The 25,871-nt window shown below is 39.3% G+C and overlaps 1 protein-coding gene across 1 annotated transcript in view; it reads left to right on the forward strand.

Moving 5' to 3' along the window:
* The window catches only part of LOC126089086 (sodium leak channel NALCN), a 390,881-nt gene extending 366,753 nt beyond the window's left edge, over positions 1–24,128 (forward strand). Inside the window, exon 32 of the mRNA XM_049906884.1 lies at positions 23,253–24,128. Coding sequence (XP_049762841.1) covers positions 23,253–23,434 — 182 coding nt within the window. The 3' untranslated portion in view covers positions 23,435–24,128. The remainder of the gene's footprint in view (positions 1–23,252) is intronic.
* Positions 24,129–25,871: the final 1,743 nt, after the last annotated feature.

A 25,871-nucleotide genomic window follows, 5' to 3' on the forward strand; every position in this document is an offset into this window, starting at 1 on the left:
TCATGATACATTTTTAAGGGTATTTGAAAATGGTTTTCCCAAGAAAATAGTTAAACATAATTCCAAGAAAACATATAAAAATCTTGGCTAACTAAAGAAATAAGAATATCTTACAACCATAAAAGAGAACTGTATCTAACAGCAAGAGGGAGTACTGACCCCGAAATTGTTCAATATTATAAAAACTATTGTGCGGCACTAAGAAAAGTTATTAAAAAGTCCAGAAGCATGTGTATCATGTCTGAGATCAGTAACTCTGATAATAAAATTAAAGCAATTTGGAATATTGTTGAAAGGGAAACAGGGCAACCAAGAGCACAGGAAGACTTAGTGCCATAAAACTGAATGACAAGTGTACTAATAAACAATCAGAAATTGAAAATATTTTCAATAATCATTTTTTAAATGTTGTGGAGAAAATAGGATCTAGATCTTCACTAGAAGAGGCAAGGCTACTAATAGAAGAGGCCATACCTGTGCAGTTTGAAACAACTGTAATTCCACCAACCTCTCCCTCTGAAATCAGTAAAATAATAAACTCACTGAAAAGTAAAAGCTCTTACGGAATTGATGGCATTTCCAGCAAGGTACTTAAAGCTTGTTCCCCACAGATAAGTAGGATTCTCAGCCACGTTTGTAATAGCTCTTTGGAGCACGGTGTTTTCCCCGATAGACTGAAATACGCCATTGTAAAACCATTGCATAAAAAGGGGGATACGCCGGATGTCAACAACTACCACCCAATCTCTCTTCTGACAGCTCTATCAAAAAAGTAATGTATTCAAGAGTAGCCTCCCATATTTGTAAAAATAAAGTACTAACAAAATGTCAGTTTGGTTTTCAGAAAGGCTTTTCAACAGAAAATGCTATATACGCTTTCACAGATCAAATATTAAATGCTCTGAATAACTGGACATCACCCATTGGCATTTTTTGTGATCTTTCAAAGACCTTAGATTGTGTAAATCATGGAATTCTTTTAGATAAGCTAAATCATTATGGTTTGAGTGGGGCAGTGCACAAATGGTTTAATTCATACTTAACTGGAAAATGCAGAAAGTTGAAATAAGTGGTTCATGTAATGTTAAAACAACAGCTGGTTCCTCAAACTGGGGGGCTATCAAGTACGGGATCCCACAGGGTTTGGTCTTAGGTCGTTCCTCAAACTGGGGGGCTATCAAGTACGGGATCCCACAGGGTTTGGTCTTAGGTCCTTTACTGTTCTTGATATACATTAATGACTTACCATTCCACATTGATGAAGATACAAAGTTAGTTCTTTTTGCTGATGATACAAGTATAGTAATAACATCCAAAAACCAAGAACTAAGTGATGTAATTGTAAATGATGTTTTTCACAAAATTATTAAGTGGTTCTCAGCAAACAGACTCTCTTTAAATTTTGATAAAACACAGTATATACAGTTCTGTACAGTAAATGGCACAACTCCAGTAATAAATAAGGACTTTGAACAGAAGTCTGTAGCTAAGGTAGAATTTTCAAAATTTTTAGGTGTGTCCATTGATGAAAGGTTAAACGGGAAGCAACACATTGATGGTCTGCTGAAACGTCTGAGTTCAGCTATGTATGCTATTAGGGTTATTGCAAATTTTGGTGATAAGAATCTCAGTAAATTAGCTTACTATGCCTACTTTCATTCACTGCTTTTGTATGGCATCATATTCTGGGGTTATTCATCGTTGAGTAGAAAAGTATTCATTGCTCAAAAACGTGTAATCAGAATAATTGCTGGAGCCCACCACGGTCATCCTGCAGACATCTATTTAAGGATCTAGGGATCCTCACAGTAACCTCACAGTATATATTATATATTCACTTATGAAATTTGTTGTTAATAATCCAATCCAGTTCAAAAGTAATGGCAGTGTGCATAGCTATAACACCAGTAGAAAGGATGATCTTCACTATGCAGGGTTAAATCTGACTTTGGCACAGAAAGGGGTAAATTATGCTGCCACAAAAGTCTTTGGTCACCTACCAAACAGCATCAAAAGCCTGACAGATAGCCAACTAACATTTAAAAATAAATTAAAAGAATTTCTAGATGACAACTCCTTCTACTCATTGGCTGAATTTTTAGATATAATTTAGGGGGGGGGGGGGGGGGGACAACAACTTAAACATTAGTGTCATGCAATATTTTGTGTAATGTAATATCTTGTACAGACATCTTTTATTAACCTGACACATTCCACATCATTACAAAGTGTTGTATTCATGATCTATGGAACAAGTATTAATCTAATCTAATCTAATATTTGAAAGGACACGGCCAACTTCCTTCCCTGTCCTTCCCTAATCCGATGAGACTAATGACCTCACTGTCTGATCTCCTCCTCCAAACAACCCAACCCAACATTGAGTCCAAATAACAAGCCTAACATATAGCAGTCTAACACCAAGTAAAAGTTTCACTCACTCATAAATATTTATGTATCACTGGTGATTAGTCATCATTTAATACCAGCAGTGGCCCATTGGCAAAGCTCAGTTGTGTAATGCCAGCTGTAGACCACAGGCTGAGTTCATGTTCAATGATTGCCTTTTATGTAGTGAAAAGACAAGATGTCTCCCCTGTTTAACTGATTGACAGTGGCAGTAATGCTCTGGTATGTGCTTGAGTCATTGGGAAAGAGGGAAGACAATTGAAGGTATGTCTGCTGAAGTGAAAGAATGCTCAGTATCATCTTGTGAGCCTGTGGCTGCCATTGCAGAGTCACAGTTGTTACGCTGTGGGCGAGTGATGTGGCATAGCAAAGGCTATGCCTGCATTCGGTCTGAGACAGCGTCCCAAATGTCCATGTTCAGTGCTGATTGCAGGCGAAGGTGAGAGCAAAGGCATATATCTTACGGAAGTGAGGTTGCTGTAAATTGATTTTGCTCTCAGTTCTCATAGCTAGGCAGGCAGCATTAGATATTCTTTGTGTAATGCCATTAGTAATTGGTTCCAGTGGTGGGTCATCTGATTTGCTGCAACTTCAACAATTAAGAGTTTTCAAGCCTTGCTTCCAGTGATGGTGGTCAATATCTAGCATGGCATATATTCGTGAGTATTGACCCAATATGGAATTTGTATCTGAGGACTTTGCTGGAAAGAAAACCAATGTAAACTCAGTATGTCTGGAGAAGGGCCTCACCGAAGATGTGGAGGTGGTCTTGCCTGCAGCCATGAAACGTGCACGGTGCAGTTGTCTGCAAGTTGTGGCTCATATCGGCACCAACAACTGTCACATGGGTTCCGAGGACATCCTCAGTTCATTCAGGTGGCTGACAGAGGTGGTGAAGATTGCTAGCCTCAAGCGTGGGACACAAGTAGAACTCACAATTTGCAGCATTTTTCCCAGAGTTGATTGGGTTCCTTTGGTTTCAAACTGAGTGGAGAGTCTCAACCATAGGCTTTGTTGACTCTGTGATAGTCTTGGATGCAGATTTATAGACTTGTGTTATTGTATGCTGATCTGTAGGACTCCCCTTGATAGGTCAGGATTTTAGTACACAAAGGAAGCAGCTACTCAGGTAGCAGATTACTTATGAAGTGCACATGAGGGCTTTTTAAGCTAGACGGTGGTTTGATGTGATGAACACTCACCAGTTGATAAACAGCAAGGGAAGTCGCATGGCATTCAGAATAAAGACACTTCAGCAGTCAAAATTTTATCAGTAAACTGTCAAAGTATTTGTAATGAAGTTCCCGAATTTACTACCCTCCAAAAAGTTCTTGCACTCAAATTATTCTTGGGACCAAGAGCTGGCTGAAACCCAAGTTGGAAAGCGCTTAGATATTTAGCGGGTCATAGAACATATCAGAAAGACAGATTAGAGGACATAGGAGAAAGAGTGTTCATTGCAGCTGACAAAAATATTTGCCTCTGTTGGGGTGAAATTAGAGTGTGACAGGGAAGTTACCTGGTCACATAGAACAGGTGTAGGTGAAATGAAGTTGATTGTTGGATGCTTTTGCTGACCACCCAGTTCCACTGTGACAGTTAATAGAGTCTTTCAAAGAAAGTCTATAATTTCTTTCAATGACTCTAAACTGTCAAATGGTCAGTAGCGCATAAATACATAGGCCACTCAATACTAGTTGTAGGTGGTTTTAACCTATTGAGTATAGACTGGGATGTCTATAGATTCATTGGGAAGGAGGGGGGGGGGGGGGGGGGAGCAGACAGACAGTCATGTGAAATAAGTCTGAATACATTTTCTGAAAACTGTCTTGAGCAGCTAGCTCAGCTGCCCACACACAATGAAAGTACCTTAGACCTTATAGCTACAAATACGCTGGACTTTATTGACAGTAAGATAGATGTAGAGGAATTATGGGCAAAGTTTAAGCAGATTTTAAATCATGGTCTGGAGAGTTATGTGCCCAGTAAGTGCATAAAGAATGGGTAAGATCCACAATGGTTTAATAATGATGTATGTAAGATGCTGGGGAAGCAGAGACTTTTGCACTCTTGTTTCAAAAGAGAATGCACAAATGATGACAAGTGAACATAAGTAGAGATTCATGTGTCATAAAAATATCCATGCACAAAGCATACAACAGCTTCCACTATCGCACCTTGTCAAAAGATTTGGCAGAGAACCCAAGAAAATTCTGGTCCTATGTAAAATTGCTAAGCAGGTCTAAGGCTTCCATTCAGTCCCTTGTTGACCAGTCTGGTGTGGCAGTTGAAGATAGCAAAATGAAAGCCGAAGTTTTATCTTTCATGTTCAAGAAATCATTCACACAGGAGAATCATGCGAACATACCCTCATTTGATCATCGGAAGGACTCCTGTACAGGCGACACAGTAATTAGCATCCCTGGCATAGAGAAACAACTAAAAGATTGGAAAACAAATAAATCACTGGGTCCGGATGAAATCGCAGTTTGGTTTTGCAAAGACTACTCCATGGTACTGGGCCCTTACGTAGCCTGTATTTATCGTGAATCTCTCACCCAGCACAAAGTCCCAAGTGATTGGAAAAAAGCACAGATGACTCCATTATATAAGAAGGATAAAAGAACGGACCCCGAAATATCCCTAACTTCAGTTTGCTGTAGAATTTTTGAGCATATTCTCGGTCTGAATATATTAAACTTTCTTGAGACTGAGAAGCTTACATCCACAAATCAGCATGGTTTTAGAAAGCATTGCTAATGCAAAACTCAGTTTGCCTTTTATCATATGATACACTGAAAACTATGGATGAAGGGCAACAGGTAAATTCCACATGTCTAGATTTACGGAAAGCATTTGACATGGCGCCCCATTGCAGGCTTTTAATGAAGGTATGAGCATATGGAATAAGTTCACTGATATGTGGAGTGTCTCAAAGATTTTTTAAGTAATAGAATCCAGTACATTTTCCTCGACAGTGAGTGTTTATCAGAGACAAGGGTATCATTAAGAATGCCCCAGTGGAGTGTGATAGGACTGCTGTCGTTCTCTATATACATAAATGATTTGGTGGGCTGGGTTGGCAGTAGTCTGCAGTTGTTTGCTGATTATTCTGTGGTGTATGGTAAGGTGTCAAAGTTGGGTGACTGCAGAAAGATACAAGACGAATTAGAAAAAATTTCCAGTTGGTGTGATGAATGGCAGCTATCCCTAAATGGGGAAAAATGTAAGTTAAAACAGATGAGTGGGAAGATCAAATCTGCAATGTTCAATACAGTATTAGTAGTGCCCTGCTTGACACAGTCAAGCCATTTAAGTATCTAGGTGTAAGGTTTCAAAACCATACGAAATGGGATGAGTATGTGAGAACTGTGGTAGGGAAGGAAAATGGTCAACTTCATTTTATTGGGAGAGTTTTAGGAAAGAGCGCCGGCCAGGGTAGCCGAGCGGTTCTAGGTGCTACAGTCTGGAACCGCGTGACCGCTACGGTCGCAGGTTCGAAGCCTGCCTCGGGCATGGATGTGTGTGATGTCCTTAGGTTAGTTAGGTTTAAGTAGTTCTAAGTTCTAGGTGACTGATGACCTCAGAAGTTAAGTCCCATAGTGCTCAGAGCCATTTGAACCATTCTTTTTAGGAAAGAGCGGTTCACTTGTAAAGGAGACCGCGTATAGGACACTGATGTGACCTATTATTGAGTACTGCTTGAGTGTTTGGGATCTGTATCAGGTCAGTTTTAAGGAAGACATTGAAGCAATTCAGAGTCAGGCCGCTAGATTTGTCACCAGTAGGCTTGAACAACACGTGAGCATTGCGGGGATGCTTTGGGAACTCGGGAATTGCTGGAGGGAAGGCAACATTCTTTTCAAAAAACACTACTGAGAAAATTTAGAGAACCTGCATTTGAAGCTTAGTGCCACATGATTCTACTGCCACCAACATACATCATGCGTAAGTACCACGAAGATAAGATACGAGAAATAAGGGCTCATGTGGAGGCATATAGACAAGCATTTTTCCCTCACTCTATTTGTGAGTGAAATAGGAAAGGAATTGACTACTAGTGGTACAGGGTACCCTCCGCCATGCACTGTACTGTGGCTTGCAGAATATCTATGTAGACATAGACATGTGGGGTGAGGTGGGCTGGGCTAGGCTAGAGAAAATCCAGCAGAATCCAGCTATGAGATCTTGAGAAAATTTCTGTTAGACTGCAACTATTCACTGTTGTTATTTTATAAGAAATTAGCACCAGTGGCTGTGCTGCTCTAAATAAGAACATCAGCAAAAGGGAAGTTAGGTGACTCACCAAAAGGGTGAGATGTCACGTTAAATAAACATATGGCCATTCTTGCAACTGTTGTGATTTCTTGGCCAGAGGGAAATTGATTTTGGTAGGGTATCAGTTTCCTTCCCCATGAACCATGGACCTTGCCATTGGTGGGGAGGCTTGCGTGCCTCAGCGATACAGATGGCCGTACCGTAGGTGCAACCACAACGGAGGGGTATCTGTTGAGAGGCCAGAGAAATGTGTGGTTCCTAAAGAGGGGCAGCAGCCTTTTCAGTAGTTGCAGGGGCAACAGTCTGGATGATTGACTGACCTGGCCTTGCAACATTAACCAAAAATGGCCTTGCTGTGCTGGTACTGCGAATGGCTGAAAGCAAGGGGAAACTACGGCCGTAATTTTTACCGAGGACATGCAGCTTTACTGTATGGATAAATGATGATGGCGTCCTCTTGGGTAAAATATTCCGGAGGTAAAATAGTCCCCCATTCGGATCTCCGGGCGGGGACTACTCAGGAGGACGTCGTTATCAGGAAAAAGAAAACTGGCGTTCTACAGATCGGAGCATGGAATGTCAGATCCCTTAACCGGGCAGGTAGATTAGAAAATTTAAAATAGGAAATGGATAGGTTAAAGTTAGATATAGTGGGAATTAGTGAAGTTCGGTGGCAGGAGGAACAAGACTTTTGGTCAGGTGAATACAGGGTTATAAACACAAAATCAAATAGGGGTAATGCAGGAGTAGGTTTAATAATGAATAAAAAAATAGGAGTCTGGGTAAGCTACTACAATCAGCATAGTGAACACATTATTGTGGCCAAGATAGACACAAAGCCCATGCCTACTACAGTAGTACAAGTTTATATGCCAACTAGCTCAACAGATGATGAAGAAATTGAAGAAATGTATGATGAGATAAAAGAAAATATTCAGGTAGTGAAGGGAGACGAAAATTTAATAGTCATGGGTGACTGGAATTCGAGAGTAGGAAAAAAGAGAGAAGGAAACATAGTAGGTGAATATAGATTGGGGCTAAGAAATGAAAGAGGAAGCCGCCTGGTAGAGATTTGCACAGAGCATAACTTAGTCATAGCTAACACTTGGTTCAAGAATCATGAAAGAAGGTTGTATACATGGAAGAATCCTGGAGATACTAGAAGGTATCAGATAGATTATACAATGGTAAGACAGAGATTTAGGAACCAGGTTTTAAATTGTAAGACATTTCCAGGGGCAGATGTGGACTCTGACCACAATCTATTGGTTGTGAACTGTAGATTGAAACTGAAGAAAATGCAAAAAGGTGTGAATTTAAGGAGATGGGACCTGGATAAACTGAAAGAACCAGAGGTTGTACAGAGTTTTAGGGAGAGCATAAGTGAACAATTGACAGGAATTGGGGAAAGAAGTACAGTAGAAGAAGAATGGGTAGCTCTGAGGGATGAAGTAGTGAAGGCAGAGGATCAAGTAGTTAAAAAGACGAGGACTAGTAGAACTCCTTGGGTAACAGAAAAAATATTGAACTTAATTGACGAAAGGAGAAAATATAAAAATGCAGTAAACGAAGCAGGCAAAAAGGAATACAGACGTCTCAAAAATGAGATTGACAGGAAGTGCAAAATGGCTAAGCAGGGATGGCTAGAGGACAAATGTAAGGATGTAGAGGCTTATCCCACTAGGGGCAAGATAGATACTGCCTACAGGAAAATTAAAGAGACATTTGGAGAAAAGAGAACCTTCTGTATGAATATCAAGAGCTCAGATGGAAACCCGGTTCTAAGCAAAGATGGGAAAGCAGAAGGTGGAAGGAATATATAGAGGCTCTGTACAAGGGCGATGTACCTGAGGACAATATTATGGAAATGGAAGAGGATGTAGATGAAGATGAAATGGGAGATACGATACTGCGTGAAGAGTTTGACAGAGCACTGAAAGACCTGAGTCGAAACAAGGCCCCGGTAGTAGACAACATTCCATTAGAACTACTGATGGCGTTGGGAGAGCCAGTCCTGACAAAACTCTACCATGTGGTGAGCAAGATGTATGAGACAGGCGAAATACCCTCAGACTTCAAGAAGAATATAATAATTCCAATCCCAAAAGCAGGTGTTGACAGATGTGAAAATTGCCGAACTATCAGTTTAATATGTCACAGCTGCAAAATACTAATGCGAATTCTTTACAGACAAATGGAAAAACTGGTAGAAGCTGACCTCAGAGAAAATCAGTTTGGATTCTGTATAAATATTGGAACACATGAGGCAATACTGACCTTACGACTTATCTTAGAAGAAAGATTAAGGAAAGGCAAACCTATGTTTCTAGCATTTGTAGACTTAGAGAAAGCTTTTGACAATGTTGACTGGAATACTCTCTTTCAAATTCTAAAGGTGGCTGGGGTAAAATACAGGGAGCGAAAGGCTATCTACAATTTGTACAGAAACCAAATGGCAGTTATAAGATCGAAGGGCATGAAAGGGAAGCAGTAGTTGGGAAGGGAGTGAGACAGGATGGAGGCCTCTCCCTGATGTTATTCAATCTGTATATTGAGCAAGCAGTAAAGGAAACAAAAGAAAAATTCGGAATAGGTATTAAAATCCATGGAGAAGAAATAAAAAATATGAGGTTTGCCAGTGACATTGTAATTCTATCAGAGACAGCAAAGGACTTGGAAGAGCAGTTGAATGAAATGGACAGTGTCTTGAAGAGAGGATATAAGATGAACATCATCAAAAGCAAAACGAGGATAATGGAATGTAGTCGAATTAAGTCAGGTGATGCTGAGGGAATTAGATTAGGAAATGAGACACTTAAAGTAGTAAAGGAGTTTTGCTATTTGGGGAGCAAAATAACTGGTGATGGTCGAAGTAGAGAAGATATAAAATGTAGACTGGCAATGGCAAGGAAAGCGTTTCTGAAGAAGAAAAATTTGTTAACATCGAGTATAGATTTAAGTGTCAAGAAGTTGTTTCTGAAAGTATTTGTATAGAGTGTAGATGTATGTAAGTGAAACATGGATGATAAATAGTTTGGACAAGAAGAGAATAGAAGCTTTCAAAATGTGGTGCTAGAGAAGAATGCTGAAAATTAGGTGGGTAGATCACATAACTAATGATGAAGTATTGAATACAATTGGGGAGAAGAGGAGTATGTGGCACAACTTGACAAAAAGAAGGGACTGGTTGGTAGGACATGTTCTGAGGCATCATGGGATCACAAATTTAGCATTGGAGGGCATTGTGGAGGGTAAAAATCGTATAGGGAGACCAAGAGATGAATACACTAAGCAGATTCAGAAGGATGTGGGTTGAAGTAAGTACTGGGAGATGAAGAAGCTTGCACAGGATAGAGTAGCATGGAGAGCTGCATCAAACCAGTCTCAGGACTGAAGACCACAACAACAACAACAACAACAACAACAACATTGATTTGTGCACAAGCTTAGAATTCATGCACCATTCTTTTGATGCTGATATCTAGCCTAGTAGTCAGTCCTTGTCAAATTGCCTGATTTCAGACCTATTCCCTGCTTGACCTACCACAGATATCAGTGAAATTTTTTGTGAAAGTTTGCATATGTCTCCAATGAGCATTGGTAATGTTTCAATTCAATTCAAAAATATGTCGAAACAATACTGGCGGAGATATAATCACTTTTTTGATTCCAGTGTGACTGTGTGCAGAGATGTTGTATTGTGGGTAATATTTTGTTGAAAGAAATGAATTTTAACCGTCTTGTACAACTTTATGCATTCTGTTAAGAATAATAATGAAAAAAATTTACAAGCCACATTAATTCAGAAAATTTAAGATTAACTCGCCCAAAAAACTTGGATTAAATTGTCTAACATGGTCTGACAATGCTAGATAGTTTAAATCTAAGTTGGGCACAAAAATCGGGGCATGAAAAAAATGTATACTTTGGATTCAAGCATACAGAAAATCATGTTCGATATTCCAATGTGTGCTAACAGTACCTGAAAATTGAGTATTGAATAATATTGTTCAATTCATAAAAATTGGGGTAACAAAAATGCAATGGTAAAAGCTGGAATATAACAAGTACAGTGGCTAAATCTGCAGTGAAAAAATGTAGGTACTTCCAAACTTTTAACATTAATTCTGTGATGAGTTTAGGGAAAATCAAAACGCATTACTGTGAAGTGTGGATGCCAGTCTTTCTAGGGAGTGGTGTCCAAAATCATGTACTAGCTCACTGAAAATCAGATATTGCATTCTACAATAATAATTCAATTCTTAATATCATTTAATTAATGTAGCTTCTGACAACACTATATGTCGTATTGCAATTAGCATACCAAAAATAGTAGTCGAATAATAAATCTAAGTGAGGCAAAGTTTGAGTAATGCTTTCACAGATTCAAGTACATAATTTGTGCAACCTAAATACTTGAACAAAAATTGAAAAATTAGTAAAAAAAAAGAAAATTAACTATAGGCAGGCGTGCAGCCATAGCAGGTGTAGTAGTTCCAGCTTGCTGTGTTACGTGTTAACCTAAGAGAAGAAGTTGTGTGCAGGAGCTGTCTGTGAAATGTGTAACCTTTCTTGTGGTTATTATTGTATTTTAACTATTAGGGTATCATATTTTTTGTGTGTAGGTTGGGGACCAGCTCAACATTTGTCTAAACAGGCATGGAAAACTACCTAAAAACTGCATTCAGGCTGGTCTGTGTACCAGACCAATTTTGTAATCCACTGTGCAGATTCAATCTGAGTCCGGCTTACCACCTGTTTCACAAGCAGCTGTATCAGCAGGGCATTCTGCAAGGACCCATTAAGCAGTTTGATTTATAAAGGGATTTATAGATGACAGCAGAGCTTGTTATCCCCAAGAACAGTGAATCATATGCTATGGATTTTACATGCAATGTACACACTGTGGATTTTGCACTGCCTCTGAGCAACAGATGATAGATATAGATGTTTCTTGCAGTTTTATGATTATGCATTGTAATCAATCACTTATATCATACTCTGTGTGAAGGTAAACAATTGTTGCTGCTGAATAGTTGCTCTTCTAAACAGCATCCCTTACAGGCAAACCAGTTGCATGTTCACTTGTGTTTACTTGTGCTTTAGGTACTTGGGCTATGCATGGCTCTGTTTAATAAGAATATCTTGATGCAGTCATAGGGTTGAGCTGTACATGTCAGCTTTCATGCCCCGCAACTATTCACTGCAAATAATAACTTGTAGTTGTGATCCTGCAGTCAAATAGAGTCTATGCATTGACTAGAATTGTGAGTTAATAAATACACAGAAATACAAAATAAAAGTTAAATGAATAATTTAATAACAAGGGCTCTATTCTAACATCTGTAATTGATGTAGATGACAGAGAATTATCTTGAATAAAATTTAATCAAGAAAGGACATCTCAAATAAATGTGAAATGGTCCTACAATATTCAGTTAAAATACAGACAGAAAATACCCTTATTGAATGTAGCAAAGTTGGCTTGAGAGTGTTACAAGAATGGTAGCAAAATACCCACACTAAATAATCATCAAAGATACACAAAAACTAATTCCAGAATGAAATTTTCACTCTGCAGTGGAGTGCGCACTGATATAAAACTTTGTGGCAGATTAAAACTGTGCCGGACTGAGACTCAAACTCGGGACCTTTGTTCTACTGACTGACCTACCCAAGCATGACTCACAACCTATCCTCACAGCTCTCCTTCTGCCAGTACCTCATCTCCTACCTTTGAAACTTCTCAGAAACTGTACTGCAGAACTTGAAGAACTAGCACTCCTAGAAGAAAGAATATTGTGGAGACATGGGTTAGCCACAGTGAAATTCTCACTCTGCAGTGGAGTGTGTATTGAAATGGAACTTCCCAGCAGATTAAAACTGTGTGCTGGATTGAGACTTGAACTTGAGACCTTTGTCTTTCATGGACAAGTGCTCTACTGCCTGAGCTACCCAAGCGTGACTCATGACCCAGTCTCACTCATGACCCTTCTCACAGTTCTCCTTGCACTAGTACCTTGTCTCCTACCTTTGAAACTTACAGAAGTTCTCCTGTGACACTTGCACGACTAGAACTCCTGGAAGATGGGATATTGCAGACACATGCCTTAGCCACAGCCTTGCGAATGTTTCCAGAATGAAATTTTCACCCTGCAGCAGAGTGTGCATTAATATGAAACAGGAAGTTTCAAATCAGGTCACTCTGCTGCAAAGTGAAAATTTCATTCTGGAAACATCCTCAAGTCTGTGGCTAACCCATGTCTGCGCAATATCCTTTCTTCCAAGCGTGCTAGTCTTCAAGTTTCACAGGAGGACGTCTGTGAAGTTTTGAAGGTAGGAGACCAGGTACTGGCAGAAGTAGAGCTGTGAAGACAGATCGTGAGTCATGCTTGGGTAGTTCAGTCAGTAGAGCACTTGCGCGCAAAAGGCCTAGGTCCCAAATTCGAGTCTTGGTCAGGCACAAAGTGGTAATCTGCCAGGAAGTTTCGAAAACTAAGTCCATTTGGTGATCACAGTACACAAAATATTCTTCAGTCAAACCAGTTCAGACTTCAGCATGATGATTCACAAATTGACACATGCAGTACAAAGGATAGTAACTCACATTCTGCCTATCCTCAGTTGTGTTATACAAGCAGAAAAGTTAGGGCCCTACATTGGAGCACATTCAAACCTCTCAAAATATAAGTCCCTTCAGAAGTTAAGGTATGGTAGCTGCCGTTCATCACCGAGAATCAATCACCTACACAATCAAATACCACTCATTACCACGGGTCTGCCTCCTTCAAGCACAAACATATAAGCCAAGAATTGCTCAGCTCTTCCCTCAAAAAGTCACATTCTCCTCTTGACTCTTGTAATTTACCACCATTGTTTGCTTTTCCATTGGTTGAAGGCTGTCCCATCCAAAAATACATTAATACATTGTTCATAGGTTCTACAGACATGACTTGACCATTTCTTAGACTAAACTAATATATTACAAGAGTATTTAAACAAAGAAATGTTATTAACATTCTGTCACACTCAGGTCACTCACAATAAATATAAATAGAAGTTCTGTTCATAAATAAATAATCCAGTATTCTTGCGCAAATGTGCTCATGATAAATGACAACAGATTGTCATTAAACATTGTTTAAACAATTATTGGTAATATTGTTTACACAGTTATTTAGGCCTGTTTGTCAGAAGCATATTTTGGCACTCTTTTACAAAGGTAGTGTCACCTAACACATGCAATTGCTCACTTATTAAACTACCATGATTTTGTATTATCTGTTGTAACTGATATTTAAATACAGTTTTCGGTGAAATAATAAATTGTTCATGAAATAAATAAACAAATGTGACAAAACATGAGGTATTCATACTGTATTCATTTGCTGTGTGATTGTGCGGGGAGAATCTTCTGACAAACATTTGTCGCATACTGAAAAGATATAAAAAAAGTAATAAATCAAGAAATAAAGTAGATACAGATATGAAGCTTTCAGAGGTGATAGCTCTAGTGCAATGTTATCACCTAAAATATTGTATGTTAAAATCACACAAAGCATTTAAAAGATGTTAATTTAGAGGTTCATTGTGAAGGTGTTTATTCACTGTGAAATATTAATTTCTGTCGTTTTAAAAATATTGAAAATACAGCATGTATCAATAAGAATCATCCTGTTTGGCATATATTTCTGAAACTAATAAACATATAAAATGAATTTTGTTTTTTGATGAATGGAAAACTCAAAAAGTTTTTTTTCACCTTTTGTAAATGTTCAGTATGCCTCATTTAGATGTGTGGCATATGTCAAGTCAGTATTCAAATTGTTCCCGCACTGCAGTGAGCATGTCTTGAGTTAAGCTTCCACAACTGCTGTTATGCGAGGTCTCAATTCATTCATTGTTGTTGGTAATGGGGGCACATAAAATACAGTCTTTTATAAACCTCCACAAGAAATAATCACATACTGTCAGCTCCTGTGATCTTGGAGGCCAGTAACATAAGGCTGACTCATTTGATCTGGTTTGACTGATCCATCATTCAGTAAGCCTTTGATTTAAAAATTCCCGCACTTCCAGATGCCACTGTGGTAGTGTCCCATCCTGTTGGTAAATAAAGTCATTTGATTCAGTCTCCAACTGTGAGAAAAGAAAGTTGTCAAGCATATCAAGACATGTGCTTCCTGTAACAGTGTTATCTGCCAAGAAAAATGGACCATACATCATTTCCCATAAAACTTCACAAAACACATTAAATTTTGGATGGTCCCTCACATGTTGTACCATTTCATGTGATTGTTCCATACCCCATATTCTCACATTATGACGGTTCATCTTTCCATTTCAATGGAAAGTTGCATCATCACTAAACACTAAGCATGGAAGAAAACTGTCATCCTCCATCTTGCCAAGAACGAAATTACAGAACTCCACATGTTGTTATTTGTCACCTTCATGAAGGGCTTGCAGTAGCTGAGCTTTGTATGGTTTCATGCCTAAACATCAACTCAACACATGCCAGATGGACATTGGGGGCATGTTGAGCTGTTGAACTGCACAGCAAATGGATTTCTGCGGTTCCTTGTGAAACTATGGCAGATGCATTCGATGTCTGTGTCAGACACTTGGGGACAGCACAGTGATTTGGCTTTACACAAACGACCTGTTTCTCGGAATTGTTCATACCATCATCTAATGCTCTGTGCTGTAGGTGGATCCACACCATACGTAGCACAAAAGTTTTGCTGAACAGTTATTACTGACCCATACTGCACAAAACGTTGAACATTAAATGCTTTCTATTGTCCTGACACCAGCTTTACTAGAACTGAAGTGGGTGCACACTGCTGCTACCCATGGGAACCATGTAAAACTCAAGAGTTTGCTCTTTCCAACAGTATGTTGTCATGCACATATCTCAAATAACATAATAGTTATGATTTTTTGTAAGTTGAATGATTCTTTTTGACACACCCTGTATAGTTCAGTCATTGGTACACCTCATTTTTCTGAGATGACAAATGTCTTCAAATTTGCTTTTAATATGTGACTGTGAATTGTTATAAATTCCAACAGTGCTGTAAGAAACCATCTTTCTGCTTGTCCGATACTCTTTCATTTCTTGGAGCATGGTCTGTCTTCTTAAGTGACTGTCCATCATCAAAATTCTCCATACTGGGGTTTGCTACATCCAGACCCTTGCTGATATCCTTACATCTGGCTCAACTGCCGTCACCGTAGCCTGCATGGACATGACACACTCTTGGTCCTGGGCCACACAGCTTCTCAAGCAAATTGGCCTTATCTTGTACCAATTGAAAGCAAATGATCAGCATGCCTACTTATGCATAATGTTACAGCTGGAACAATCGCATCACATGTCATAAAAATTGAATCACAGGCCAGAATCATAACACTCATCTTATGTAAATTCTCACATCAAATGCACTGCACAGAACCACTCATAACAACAGCTTCATGTAATCAGTTCCTACAGTGTCAAACACACAGCAAGCAGCTGACTTACCATTAACAAACATAATCGTTAGTTCAATTACAGTGAAAACCCCACCCTTCTGGTTGGAGAACTCGATATTGTGGTTCACTCAACTTGAGGGCCAATTTGTCTCAGTCCACAGTGCCTCAGATGAAATTAAATAGGCCTATAGTTAAGTGGTAGCTGAACTTAATGAGCATATGGCTATGGAAATACAAGTCATCCTACCCTTGCCACTAATCACTGAAAAATACGTCTCTATCAAGCATGTACCTGTTGCAGTCAGAAATAAGCAACTTAAAAAATTGTGTTGCGCTGAAGAGCTTGATAACCATATACTGTCTCAACTTTGTCACCTTTGCATACTCACAAACAGTACAATTAATTAGGGGATTCTGTGGAATATTTGAGTGGCATACTTTGCTGTGGATGCACCGAAAATATTTACAGTTTTCACTAGTGGCCTTGATGCTCTCACAGAAATTACTGACCAAATAGCCGAGATGTATCCAACAGTGGACATCACCACTGTCTCCATCAGGACAAAGACTTCTCTGGAAGCACTGCAAGCACAAATCACTTGTGTCATGGTGGTAATGCCCTTCCAGCAGACACAGGCAGTCACCCACTGCGTAGAATATCTCCTGATATCACAAGAAATTTGGAGTTGCAGCTCAGTAATGTTGCCATTCTGTGAAAAGGGATATGCTGTCAGAAATCAGCAGCTATGGCAATTGATTTCAAACCAAGACAGCCATCAACTGTAATAGCAGAGCACTCTACCAAGCTCCAATTTCTCATTAATACAAGTGCTGATCTCTCAGTTTACCATTCTTCTTGTCTTCTGTGCAAAATACCAATTACCTTATACTGTGAATGGATCACCCATCAAGACTTACAGCTACATCAACTTACATCTAAACTTCAATCTTCAGTGTGAACTCATTGTGGAGGTGTGTTGTTGCTGACATGCTGTACCCAATTGTTGGAGCAGATTTCTTATCATTTTAAAGCATCTTCCCACATCAAGCTTGCTTGACTCTACAACATAGTTGTCTATCATCGACATCTATGCAGTGCCAACCATGCTGGCATCAAAGTGATTGCAGCGATTCACCATACAATGACCTGCTTCATCAGTTCCGTAAAGTGAACTGTCCATCATCTTCTCCAGCATCGGTAAGACACTTCGTGCTACATCACATTATCATCATGCCAGGACTGCTAGTTCACTCACGGGCTCGTCGTCTTCATGCAGAGAAACTAAAGACTGTAAAGCAAGAGTTGTTTTCATGTTAGCACAAGAGATCTGTCAGCCTTCACATAACAGCTGGCTGGGCATCTCCATTCCGTACTGTCCCAAAGAAGAGTAACAGGTAATGCCCTTGTGGCAACTATCAGCTGAATCATTGTTCGCTCTCCATTTAAGCTTTACAAATTTGTGTGAATGCAATGCTGCCTAAACTTCACAGAGCTTCATGGAGGGAGTAACTAGAAACTTATAATTCTGTTATGTTTACATTTATGACGTACTTGTAATGTCTTCCAGTGAGGCAGAGCATCTAATACACCCACACCAGATGTTCACTAGACTACAAGAACATGGTTTAGTGATTAACCTGAAAAAATTTGTCTTTGGAGCAACAGAAGTAAAATTCTTAGGGTACGTTATCAATGCACAAGAAATCCTGCCAATTCAAGACAGAGTAGAAGCTATTCCTCAGTTTCCCCAGCTCACTAAAATATGAGGATTATGACATTTCTTGGGTTGGACAAACTGGTTTCAGTGTTTTGTGCAAAATCATGCATTTTTGGCAGCACCTCTCAATGAGATGATAAAAGATTCACCTAACCTGGAGACACACTACAGTGTACTAGTGGAAAGAAAGCATTCTTTACCAGAGTGAAAGCTGCTGTTGCGTAAACTTACACTGTTCTGGACACACGTCTCACAGTATGGTGAATGCATGGTGACTGCAGTGGGTGTAACATGACTGGCAACCTGTAGCTATATGTAGCAAAAAAGTAGAGCTTTCACTAGCAGATTGGTCAACATATGACCGTGAGCTCTATGCAGAGTTTTTGTCAACCAAAAAGTTTTGGCACATCCATGAAGGTAGACATTTTACGCTTCTCACAGGCCATAGACTACTTATGTTCACTTTCCTTCAGGAGTGAGACAAACCATCACCATGCTAATTGTGGCAATTGGACTCCTTAGTACAGTTTACTATGGATACCTGTTGATAGTGAGCAGGATGGACCACCAGATGCATTATCTCTCATTGACGCCATCACGAAGGAGCTTGATTTCATAGCACTTAGCGGTGCCCAGGAAGCAGGCAACAAATTGAAGGCATGCCTTGAAATATTGTCAGGCTTATAGCAGTGACGTATTCAAATACCTGGCACCAATGTAGTGGTATACTGTGATGTATCAACGCATCAAGCATGAAGTACGTTAAGTCATCTCTCTTTAAAGCTTCCTCAGTATTGCTTAGTATGAAATGTATTCCAACCTGTGCATACTACCCCTCCCCCTCTCCCCCACACCCCCTCCCCCCTTCCACTCCCATCCTGCTAATGGTCCTGTGGAATGTCTCCAGTGACAATTAAAGGGTTCACCTAGATGCCATGCCACACAGCATTGGACTGACAGCATCCTTATTGTTCTACAAGACCTCCTGGTTGCTTTCAAAGAAAATCTTAACACAAAAAGGGCTGAATTAGTCTATGGTCAGACACTTCAACTATGAAGAGAATTCTTTACTAACACATCCAACAGTATTGTAGATGCCTTGGGCTTATGCAACATTTTCACTCACAGATATGCAAGCACTCTCCTGCCATTTGAAAAGAACATTCAACCCAGCGACCGCTCATTTTCTGCAACTTACAGTTCTCCAAAGAAAGATTTCATGTGACATGATGCCATTCAGTAACCTCTCCAATCATCATACGATGATCATACATGTTATTGGCACACCACAATAAAATATTTGATGTTGACTTCAATGGCTCTTTTGTGCCAGTATATGTAGATACAGTCAAGTCAGCCTTTATAGTAGTTGAGAGCTACACCGGTACAGAGACAGCAGTTAACAATGAAACACTACCTATGGGTGATTCTGGGACACTCATTTTTGGTGCTGCATATGTTTTAACCCTAAATGTTGTTGACACTTGGAAGGTGGGGGACAGTGAGCTGTCTGCTACATTTTGTATGTGCAGTGTAAACTCTGATTCTTCATACTGCCTCTGAACCACACAAACAAATGATAGGTATAGATGCTCCTTGCACTCTTACAATTACATGTTGTAATTAATCACCTATGTTGTACTTATCATGAAATAGATCTGAATCAAGTCATGAAAAGACAGGTGCCATTGATTTATGGTCAATGTTCTCAAGCTCTTGCTGCTGAGAGTAAAGTTGCAATTGTTGCAAAACGATTGCCACTGCCACAATATGAGAAACTCCCAAGTCCATACAGAAAATTGTTTAGTTGTGGTATAACTGGGATGTTTTGCATTGTTATGTTGATCTCAATTCTCCTTTATTGTACACCAAATACAAATGCCACTGAAGTGCAATAGACATGTGTAGTGGGCAACTAGTCCATTGTAAGCTCTGCAACTGTCCAGCTGTCTAGTCCCAAAAGTGCTGTAGGGATAGTTAAATTCTGTAGTGAGCATAGGAACTTGAAGCCCAAATCCAAATATCAAGCTCAACACAAGTGTATCTGATGCAAAATAGAAGTTCATGAAAACCACACATTGCACGTTGGACCACCATTCAGCGAGACCTTCAGAGGTGGTGGTCCAGATTGCTATACACACCTGTACCTCTAACACCCACGTCCTCTTGCATTGATGCATGCCTGTATTCATTGTGGCATGCTATCCACAAGTTCATCAAGGCACTGGTGGTCCAGATTGTCCCACTCCTCAGTGGCAACTCGGCTTAGATCCCTCAGAGTGGTTGGTGGGACATGTCATCCATAAACAGCCCTTTTAATCTATCCTAGGCATTTCCGATAGGTTTCATGTCTGAAGAACATGCTGGCCACTCTAGTCGAGCGATGTCGTTATCCTGAAGGAAGTAATTCACAAGATGTGCATGATGGGAGTGCGAATTGTTGTCCATGAAGACGAATGCCTCGCCAATATGCTGCCGATATGGTTGCACTATCAGTCGAGGATGGCATTCACGTATCGTACAGCCATTACGGCGTCTTCCATGACCACCAGCGTCGTACATCAGCCACACATAATGCCACCTCAAAGTAGCAGGTAACCTCCTCCTTCCTGCAGTCACTGGACAGTGTGTCTAAGGCGTTCAGCCTGACCGGGTTGCCTCCAAACACGTATCCGACGATTGTCTGGTTGAAGGCATATGCGACACTCATCAGTGGAGAGAACATGATGCCAATCCTGAGCAGTCCATTCAGCATGTTGTTGGGCCCATCTGTACTGTGCTGAATGGTGTCGTGGTTGCAAGGATGGACCTCACCATGGACATGGGGAGTGAAGTTGCGCATCATGCAGCCTATTGCGCACAGTTTGAGTCATAACAGGACGTCCTGTGGCCGTGCAAAAAGCATTATTCAACATGGTGGCATTGCTATCAGGGTTCCTGTGAGCCATAATCCGTAGGTAGCCATCATCGACTGCAGTATTAGCCCTTGGGCGGCCTGAGCGATGCATGTCATTGACAGTTCCTATCTCTCTGTATCGCCTCCATGTCCAAACAATATCACTTTGGTTCACTCCGAGACACCTGTACACTTCCCTTGTTGAGAGCCCTTCCTGGCACAAAGTAACAATGCAGACGCAATCAAACCACTGTATTGACCGTCTAGGCGTGGTTGAACTATAAACAACATAAACCATGTACCTCCCTCCTCATGGAACTGCTGGAACTGATCGGCTGTTGGACCCCCTCCGCCTAATAGGCGCTGCTCATGCATGGTTGTTTACATCTTTGGGCAGGTTTAGTGGCATCTCTAAACAGTCAAGGGAACTGTGCCTGTGATACAATATCCACGGTTAATGTCTATCTTCAAGAGTTCTGGAAACTGGGGTGACTCAAAACTTTTTTTTGATGTATATATATACACTCACTTCTTTCACATCATATATGTCTCTCAGTAGTACTGAAATTTGATGTCCTGAAAGTTGATGATGACCAGCCACTCTGTTTCCTTGTAATTTTACAGTATGCATATTCTGTTGGTGAAATAGTACACCTTTCCCACTGAACAGTGAGATGAAGTTGACACCTTTAAGGCGCAGTAATGCTTACCACAAAACTTGCAATATCAAACATTGCAATTGTATATTTATTGCATTCATTCGTTCGCACATTGTGTTATGTATATGTTACTTTTTGTTTATCTATATTGATTCTATGACAAAGGGAAAAAATACTGACTGTTTATACTCACTGTGACTGTGAATGAACTTTTTACTCAAGTAATTAACAAGTCACTAGTTTTGAAAATAGTTCCTAGCTATTCAGTTATGTTACTCATTTGTTGTCTGTGTACTTCAGCTTCATGTAAATACTCTTACACACATAAAGGAAACTAATCATTAAGTGATTATTGTTCTCTGTGGGACATTTTTTGCTGGAAGCCATGTATTCATATAATTCTGAAGAATAATTACCAAGCATGAATGATAATGTAGGAATACCTTCAAATTATTGACCAATGTATGGGCATGATTAATTCCTTGCTTCATAAATACAATAAAGAATCTTCCTGCACTGAAATCACTGATCTCATCTTTTCTCATGGATAATTGAATGTCCTTATTCATATTTCTTTGTTTTTCAGAGATACTACAAACCTGTAAGAAAATTTGTACTAGAACATGAGAATCTATTCTGAACACAAGAATCTGTCAGTAACAAAAGTTATATATAGAAATTATTTTTGTGTTTTGTGTTACGGTTTTCTAAGTAACAGTTCATCCTAAAATAACTCTCATAAATAGTCACAAAAGCCATTACAAGTAAATTTTCTGACATTTGGATGTAAGAATTACAAGTTCTGGAAATAGTCTTTGTCAAGTGAGGCTTTTGACTTTGCACAACCCTCTTACTGCTTATTTTTATAGAAAAAATATTGCCACATTATCTCAGATATTTATTCTGTAAGTCAACAGTGAATTCAAAGATATAAGATACGAGAGCATTTTGTTTGCGAGCCATCACATTGAGAAAGATTTATAAGTGTAAAACAGGGTGAACTATCTTATCAGCATGTTGGTTTCATTTAATTTATGGTCTGTTAATGCAGCAGGAAACTTTATGTATTGTTTTTTGTGACAAATAGTATTATATGTTTATCAAACCATATAAAAATCAAAGATACTGAAACTTACCAAACAAAAGAGCGTTGGTATGTTTATAGAGACAAAAAACACATACACAAATTACAAGCTTTTGCAACCCACGGTTGCTTCATCAGGAAAGAGGGAAGGAGAGGGAAAGACTAAAGGATGTGGGTTTTAAGGGAGAGGATAAGGAGTCATTCCAGTCCCGGGATTGGAAAGACTTACCTTAGGGGAGAAAAAAAGGACAGGTATACACTCGCGCACACACACACACAGACACACCACACACACACACACACACACACACACACACACACACACATATACAGACACAGGCAGACATGTGTAAATGCATTTACATATGTCAGCCTGTGTCTGTATATGTGGGGATGGATATGTGTGATATGTGTGTGTGCGAGTGTATACCTGTCCTTTTTTCCCCCTAAGTTTAGTCTTTCCACTCCCGGAATTGGAATGACTCCTTACGCTCTCCCTTAAAACCCACTTCCTTTCGTCTTTCTCTCTCCTTCCCTCTTTCCTGATGAAGCAACCTTGGGTTGCGAAAGCTTGAAATTTGTGTGTGTGTTTGTGTGTTTTTTATTGTGTGTAAACACAATGTCATAATAACAACAACAACAACAGTACATCATTATGCTACTAGAAAGATAAAAAGTTGGAGTGGATAGTACAGTAAATAAAGATAAAAATAATTAATATTTTTTCACAGGTGGCAGTAAGAATAATCTGCCTCATTTGACTGAAGGTCCTGAGCCCAGCAGATTGCTGCGAGACATCACAGCTAACAAAACAGCCATGCCAAAGATGTCCAATGTGCAACTGGAAGTCAAAGACTGGTGGCTGGAACAACTTGGTTACAATACTGATTCGAGTGAAGAGGATTCCTTCTAACGAGATATCATCTATTTCAGTGGAGTAGTTCAGTCTGGTTACCAGCAACTGTTCATGAGTTTTATGTGAATTAATCATTACTTGAAAGAGCAAATCTCTGTAAGAGAGAGAAATAGAGATACATGTGTGTGTCTATGGGAAAAAAGACGTGAGGTGGGAGATTATATTTGTACACCAGTTTTAGATCAACGAGAGATTCTGAGTGAAACACATTTTCTTCTTCACCCAGAAACAAATACTGTTACACATTATTACTATTGTTAAACAATAATCATTTATTTATTTTTTAATGTGGTTGCTTTCTACTGTGTGCGTTCTTTTCTGTTATAGTTTGAATAACAAATAGGTAAAAGATAATGCTTACTAAGTACATCTGTCATATGCCAAAAAGATAACAGTTTTATCAGCATTTGAAGAGTTCCTATCCTCGTTCTTCCACACAGACATGCTACATGGTAAATGCACCCAAAATATCTCAAATAAATTAGTCACTGTCTCAGACACTGTCTTTTAGTCCTGAAGTTATTCTGCTTTGCACTTTCATAAAAAAATCACTCTTGAATTAATTGGAATTTTGTATTATTTCCAATACTATAACTTATCATATTCTTTGACAATATAATGTAACTGGACCGACTAAAAAAAAAAAAAAAAACTACTCATGAAGCGGCAGCAGGAGAACACACACATAAAAGGAGGTCAAACTTGGTCATACTTATGCAAGATTTTGGACCAGTGGCTCCATTTTCCATCAGAAGGGAAAAGAAAGGGGGCGAAGGAAGAGGATTGGAGAGTTTTACGAAAAGGGATAGATTTGGAAAAGACAGCCAGAACTGCAGGTCCTTTTCTTTCACCCCTCTTCCTTCTCCTTTCAACTGTTCTGCCAGAAGAAGCAGCCACTGACTCCAAAAGCTTGCATAAGTATAACCTTCTTTTAAGTGAATGTGTTCTCCTGCCGTCACTTGGTGAGTAGTTTCTTTATCTGTCAAATTACATTATTTTATGACATTCTTTGTTATTCTTTTCTTTCCCAGTCTTCAAACTGCACATGCACCCTTTTTCATCTGTATTTCCTCCCCTCTTCACTTGTATGACATAAAATGACAATAAACAAAGGCAAATGAGTTGTAATGCAATGAGGTGCAGCATACGTAAAAAATCTAGGCATTGTTTTGTCATCTTACACCTTTTAAATTCTGCATTATCACTAAAATACATTGTTCTTTATTCTCCAAGCTAAAGTTTTCTGTCACAGGAATCACAACTGAAAATAATGCTGGTGCATTCTCTCTATTACCTGGATACATAATTTCTGTACTTCATTCCGTTTCTTCTCTCCAAAATGTATCCCTTAACCACATCATTTTCTGGAGTGTCCACATTGTTTACACATTTTTCAGCTTTTTTGCCTCTGTTTATATAATTGTTTCTTATTTCAGCTTTCCTTGGAACTAAAGTTCAAGTGGTTGGACATCAGATTCTGGACTCAAAGGTCCTGCATCGTGGGCTGTTGTTAAACCTACCAGCCATGCCTCATACAACAGATACGAATGAGTATCTGATTTCATAGAATTAAATATCCATCCTCACATCTCCCTCAAAAAAAAGAAAAAAAGGTTTGTAGTGATGCCATACTAATACCGTGAAACAGTATTATCTGTCTCCTTCCATGTTCCTATCGTAATCATTTATGGTCTATAGATCACCCTTCCTACAGATGTTTTTACTATGTTTTCTGGGGTGCAGTCTTCTGTGCTTTATAATGTGGCAGCTTTGGCTTGTGGGCACCCAGTCTGTAAACTTACCCAACACTTGTTAGGTGTTGCTGGTGTCAGATCCACCAATTCTCCATAAGCAAGACTGTAGGAGTAAATTTTCCTTCTTATTATATCATAAGACTATTTTATATGAATTGTGAAATCAAATTTGGCTGTTTTTAAGAAAAGAATGCACATTCTTATCACAGCTTTCTTCGGACCATGCTTACAATAGCTTATCTCTTAAAAATGACTATGATGTTTAATAGTTCTGTGTAAGGAAATTGTTAAAAAAATAAATTTATTTTCTTACATATTTACTTCTGCTAATAGTGTTTCATTACCATGCTGGAAAACACGATTCTGCAAAACAAATCGTTTTAAAACTCACCATTTAGCAGAGATGCTGAGTCGCAGATAGCCATAACAAAAAGACTCTCACAATTATAGCTTTCAACTGTTAAGGCCTTCATCAACAATAGACAAACACATGTGCACGCACACATTTTTTTCACAGGTAGCAATAAGAATAATCTGCCTCATTTGACTGAAGGCCCTGAGCCCAGTAGATTGCTGCGAGACATCACAGCTAAAATGCCAAAGATGTCCAATGTGCAACTGGAAGTCAAAGACTGGTGGCTGGAACAACTTGGTTACAATACTGATTTGAGTGAAGAAGA

Source organism: Schistocerca cancellata, chromosome 1, assembly GCF_023864275.1.
Source record: "Schistocerca cancellata isolate TAMUIC-IGC-003103 chromosome 1, iqSchCanc2.1, whole genome shotgun sequence".
NCBI lineage: Eukaryota > Metazoa > Arthropoda > Insecta > Orthoptera > Acrididae > Schistocerca > Schistocerca cancellata.